The sequence below is a fragment of the Cryptomeria japonica genome, chromosome 5 (assembly GCF_030272615.1).
Source record: "Cryptomeria japonica chromosome 5, Sugi_1.0, whole genome shotgun sequence".
NCBI lineage: Eukaryota > Viridiplantae > Streptophyta > Pinopsida > Cupressales > Cupressaceae > Cryptomeria > Cryptomeria japonica.
The window spans coordinates 215034275-215040499 of NC_081409.1; the positions used below are offsets into that span (position 1 = coordinate 215034275).

At 35.8% G+C, this 6225-nt stretch overlaps 1 protein-coding gene across 1 annotated transcript; it reads right to left on the bottom strand.

Annotated features, from left to right (window-relative positions):
• Positions 1 to 5394: 5394 nt before the first annotated feature.
• Positions 5395 to 6225, bottom strand: LOC131875823 (uncharacterized). Its single transcript, XM_059220508.1, has one exon. It carries the CDS (start codon positions 6223 to 6225, stop codon positions 5395 to 5397), a length of 831 nt encoding a protein of 276 aa, XP_059076491.1.

The window sequence follows — 6225 nt, forward strand, 5'->3', positions numbered from 1 at the left end:
TAGTGACAGCCAAACTTGTTTGGACAATCACATGACAAGCATAGAAAACCAGACAGTTGCAAGAAAATCCACAACATTATAAACGACCTACAATCCATGATTGACAAGATAAGATAGTTAACACTCATTAATATTGAATGCATGAAGTTTCCACAGTCCATATTGATGTGTTTGTTATTTTTCTGGATTCGATTGTGTGAGTTTTTACGTTACCAACGTTTTGGATCTCAGATACCGGTTCTTCCCTAAAATGCCCAGGTCCTGGTCCTGGTTCATGCACGGTCCTGGTCCGAGCCTAGTTCCACCCAGGTCCCACCCGGGTCCTGCCTAGGCGGCTGGGTTCCCTGTGGGACCCAGGTCGAATCTAGGACGACCCAGGTGAACCCAAGCCCATGGGTTCCCAAAAACAGGGCACACAGGTAAGAAAACAAATAAAAACAATTAAAAATCAGTTTTTTTAATCCTATTTTAACATCTAAACCCTAATCCAACCCTTTAGATGGCTTGTAATTTGAATGTTTAACTTTATACTTTATTGTGTCATGACATTTTCACATCTTGAAACTTGAAACTTGAAACTTGAATATTATTTTTTTTGCAAATTATGAATATGATGATATATCAATATCAGAATATTTATTGGCATTAGCAATTATGGATTTATGATTTATGATTTATCCGTTATCATTTATGTATCATTGTATGGGAAAGTTACATTGTATGTTTTCATATTTGTATGTTTGAACTGTGAACATATATAATTTTGATGTTTGAACATATATATAATAATATAATATATGACATACGTATATATATAATATATATATATATATAAAATTAATATATATATATATATATACGGACGAACCCGTACCCGTACCCAAGAATTTATTTATTTTGCCGAATCCGCGAATCCGTACCCGAATCCGAACCTGAATCCAAACCGAAATTGGTAACTTAGTTTCGGATCAAACACCATGATCCATCATCAGGGCAAAAGAGCAAGAGAGCAAGAGAGTAGAAAATTGCCAAGAGACTAAAAGATGGTCAACAAGGTGACAGTAAATGAAGTGGACAGTCAAAGTGTCATCCAATAGTATATACATAGCCCTTGTTCCTCCTTGTTGGTTGTTCTTGTTGTCTTGGCCTAACTTCTTGCGTTGATAGGTTTCAATTCTTTATCACTCGTAAACATTCACAGGGTAATAGGATTTCTTGCTCTGATACCACTGTAATGTCCCTTCTAAGATTATTGGCTAGTAAGAGACAATTATTTCAAATCCTTAATTTACTAGATATTATAATATCAGATTTAGATTATGGATTATATAATCAATAGTATGAATACAAATATATAGAGATATTTAAACTTTCAATGTCGCTCTTTCTATTATAACCAATGCTAAGTGAATAATATGTCTATAAACTTTCCCTTTCACCAATGCTAATGAGGGATGGTTGATTGGATAGAAGCTGTCTCTAATCTGATCTTTGACGAAGATGCTATTTGTAATCTTCCAATCTGCAACTTGATTCAACTGCTCTTCAAATTATGATGATAGAACTATGCAATGAACTCTATTGTTTCTGCTATATCTGATATAATCAACAAGATATGCAGGAGTGAAGGCAAATTCTATATCTAATATGACAATATACTCATGCAAAATATGGTTATATCATTTATGAACAATATGTTGCTATTTCAGATTCAGATTTATGTGCTTGCAACTCCAATATTGATGCTATTTCTGATTTTTCTTTCTATTCATGCAATCACGGTGTCCACTGCTCCTTAATTTGGCTGCTATGTCTGATGAATTGGTAACACAAGAAGATTGATGATCACTATATCACTCGATGGTGATATGTTGACTTTACTATTGGTAACTTATATACATGCAACCTGAATGGGGCTGTCTCAGATATGAATTTGATTTGCTTATGCTCCTATAATGTGGCTATGGAATTTGCCAATAAGAGCGAACCAAACTGGATAGAAATAAGATATAAACTCCACGATTTTCCTTGAATGATTTGGGATTGTCTTCTTATATTGTCCTTCATGAATGGAGAGTTGCAATGAATGAGACATGTCCTGTCCCTTACTTCATATCCTTTGCTAATCATACCTTTCCATAATCAGATTGATTAATCTTGACATTTCTTTATTATGAGGATCGCACCCTTTCCTTCTTTCACACATATCCTTAATCGGTGACAATTAGAACATTATCATGCCACTTTAGATATCGATTTGTCAATGGATTAACATCTATTTTGCTGTTTATGATCGACTTACTGTTGTAATATCGATTACTTTATTCATCAACTAAAATACACGTACTACTTGGTATTTTTAATATCTTCTTAGACCTGATTAATGATATTGTCTTGTAATTGCATCGTAGATATAATTATTGTAATTGGATGATAGTTTTCATGCTTGAAGATCCTTTGCCATTTGACCTTTTTATGTTTATTAGAATAATATTTGCATATTTTATTATTAATGGTCAATATTGTATTTTTAGTATAATCTTAGTTAGATTAGATTCTTTCTAATTTTGTCTTTTGTCTACGATTGTTTCTAATGGAAACATCATCTATGTAATTGCTATATGTACATCTTTATTCTTTCAATAAATTATCACAATTACCATTGTAACATGTATCAAAGCGGGAGACGAATTTTTGAAATAAACCCTCTTTAAGTTTTTTTGTGGGGGCTTAACTCTTTTTTCATGGCCTTGCCACACAATTGGTTTTCTATTTTTTGTCGCAGGTTTGTAGGGTGGCTCCTAGTCTCTGCACAAGGTTTTGTCTGCATGTTATCTACACACATCCCGAAGGCTTTTCGTCTATTGTATTTTGTGTGTGCTTGCATGACGGGTTATTCAATGACACTATTTGACCTGCGACGACTGTGGTTAGTTGCGTCAGGTTGTCTCCGTCTTTTTACCTACAATGCCTTCAACCTGTATTTGTTGTGACCGGATTCAGCCTCTGTGATGAGGTTCAACACTGTGTTTGCTCTCTTGGTTTCCACAACGAGATTTTTCTCTACTCAAATATTTACCCTCTACTCGTGGCATCTACTTTCAATAACGGATTTGTCCAATTGTTCTCACCACGGGTTCACTTCATTTTTCTTGCATTACAACATCATTTTTTTTTATTTTTTGATTGGTGTTTGCTTCTTTGACCTACAACCTTTCTTTTCTCTATGCATTTCTTTCAACTCGCGACTGGTATTTTGTCGCAACTGGTGTTTTGGCAATATCTGTGGGTTTTTTAACCCGCAGCAACTTGCCTCAGATTATTTGCCTTAGAATTTATGCTTCAGAATCACAACCTTACATTTTCTATGTATTGGGATTTGTGCCTTAAGTTTCATGCAATCAGCATTTGACTATTCTTTTGTTTACCTCGATTTTTGTGCCTCCACAAGTGTAAAAGATGGCATTTTTTACCAACATTATGTTGGAAGGCAATCGAAAATTTAACAACCGCAACTACAACACCTAGAAGCAGCGAATAATGACGATTTTTGAGTATCAGTGCCTTGACCAGATTGTTCTAGGCAAGTCTACTCGTCCTACAATGGTGGGTCAAGATCAACACAAATTTGATGAGCGGAATCGAGAAGCCGCGATGCTTATTAAATTGTTAGTCACCGATGATTAGCGGCCTCAAGTACCCTCTAGCAAGACAACTGCCAAAATATGGGATCATTAGAAAGACCTACATGAAACGTCCAACAAGAGCCATGTGTTCTTTCTGAAGAACATACTTTTCTCAATCATGATAAATGAAAGGATGTCTCTATAGGAGCATCTCACAAAAATCAAGGACATCCATGATGAGTTGGACGCAATTGATCGGAAGATGGAGGAATAAGACATGCTAGTCATCAATCTGAAAAGTCTACCAAAGTCTTATGAGCACTTTATTAAGATGCTCAACATTACCTCAACTAATGTTGACTTGAAGTTTTCAGATTTTCGCACCAAACTTCTGCAGTGGGATCGATGGAGACAGCAGTTAGATAGCGGCTAAGTCACAAGGTTCGAATTCGATGGCCATGAAATTCGACAAGGGAAAAATTTGAAGAAAAAAAATCCGATTAAATTCGCCTTATATAATTTTGTTTATTTTTAAATATATGTATACTTCTAATAAATTATCAAAATAGCTTAACATTACTAAATAGATTTGAATTCATAATAAAAAGATGGCACATTTATAAAATATAAACGATAAGAAACATGTGAAATCACGATTGCGAAGGTGTTTTCTTTTCAAAAAGTTACAATAAAAAGTGAAGACTTTCGAACTTCAAAAAAGCTCTAAGTCATCAAGAGCACTTGGCTCAAATGGTGTAGCATAAACCATAAGAAACATGTGAAATCACGATTGCGAAGATGTTTTCTTTTCAAAAAATTACAATAAAAGGTTAAGACTTTAGAACTTCAAAAAAGCTCTAAGTCATCAAGAGCACTTGGCTCAGATGGTGTAGCATCATCATCTGTATCACTATCCAATTACTCATCAAGAAAGTCAGGCTCATCTGCAACTGACACTTCTATGTCTTGTGGAATGCTTTGTTGTGAAGAAGATGTGGAGTCACTTGTTGATTTGTACATGAACAATTTCAAATTGCTGCGAACGTAGACAAGATCTCCCAACTTTCCAGACAACAATTTGTTCCTCTTCTTGGAATGGATGTGGTCAAAGCAACTCCAATTCCTCTCACAAGCTGATGAATTTTCTCCCTGACTCGGTATTCTAATGGAAAAGCGTTGAAGTTCAGTAGTTTGTGCTCCATAGCTCATCCACCATCTATAACTAGGTACCGCATCTCGTTTCATATCATATTTGGCTCCTGCTAGTCCAAACAACCCTTCTACTCTCTTGTATAGCCAACTTTGGTCTCTAATTAGACATGCAATTGCTGGATATAGTTCAAATTTGCTAATGGCTTCATGAACCCCTACCATAATTTCAAAATCATCTTGTCGATCAATATGAAACAGCTTAGGCTCCAAATAGCAAGCTACTACATGTAAAGGTGTGTGCATCATTTTCCATCTGGAATCAACTGCTTCCCATATCTCCATGTACTCAGCATCTACTTTATTTAGTACTTCCCATATCTCCATGTACTCAGCACCTACTTTATTTAGTACTCTTTGAATAGCTTCCTTACAACGATCCATGCTTTCTTAAAGCATGCCAAGGCAAGGTTTGTCACTATCAACCATACGAAGCACATCAATAATTGGCTTACATATACTCAAAACCTTTGTTCCACTTTCCCAAAAGTTGTTATTTAAAACAATTTTCTCTATGTTCTTGCCCTTGTCACTTTTAGAAAGCGCTGAATTTTCCCACTCATTGGAACAAACAACAGATCTCAAAGCTGCTTTCTTCAACAACTCTTTTCAAAGTGATATAAAATGAAGCAAATCTTGTGTCACAAGGCCTTAACAACTCCCTAGATGCATGTTGCCTGTAAAGACTCAATGTGAGACGATGATTTCTTATTAAGTTTGCAATTGCTCTCCCTCTATTAATTGCTTCATGTATCCATGGAAACTTAGCCAAATCATGAAGCAACAAATCCAAACAATGTGTTGCACAAAGACTCCAATATATTTGTGGGTATTTCTCAACAATTAGATTTCCAGCTCCCACACAATTTGCTGCACTGTCAGTTACCACTTTAATCACATTTTCCTTCTCTACTTCAAGAATGGCTTCCTCTAATATTTGAAATATGTATTCAAAAGTTTTCTTGTGGTTCATGGTGTCAATCACTTTCAAGAATGTAACACCTTCAGGGCAAGCCACTAAAACATTGATCAATGGCCTTTGACATATTTCTAACCATCCATCACTCCATATGGTGCAACCTATTGCCTTCCAAGAAGCTTTGACCTCAACTAGTTTCTCAGTCACTCTTTCTTTTGATCTCTCCAAAAGACTTGTCCTGAAAGCCTCAGAAGTAGGAGGTGTGTACCCTGTGCCAAACTCTGCAACTTTTTGAATTGCATTGCGAAAATGCAGATTTCTAGCTACATTGAATGGAATAGCACTTGTGTAAAACAAATCTGCTAGTGTATCATCCACCTGTTGTTTCTCTACTAGTTTCCAAAGACTCTTCAAAGTTCCACTCTCTTCGGATGCCCATGTGGCCTTGGGTAGACTCGAAGAGGAAGACAT

Coding starts and splice junctions, on each gene's coding strand:
- LOC131875823 (XM_059220508.1), bottom strand. CDS start 6,225: ATGTCTTCCTCTTCGAGTCTACCCAAGGCCACATGGGCATCCGAAGAG.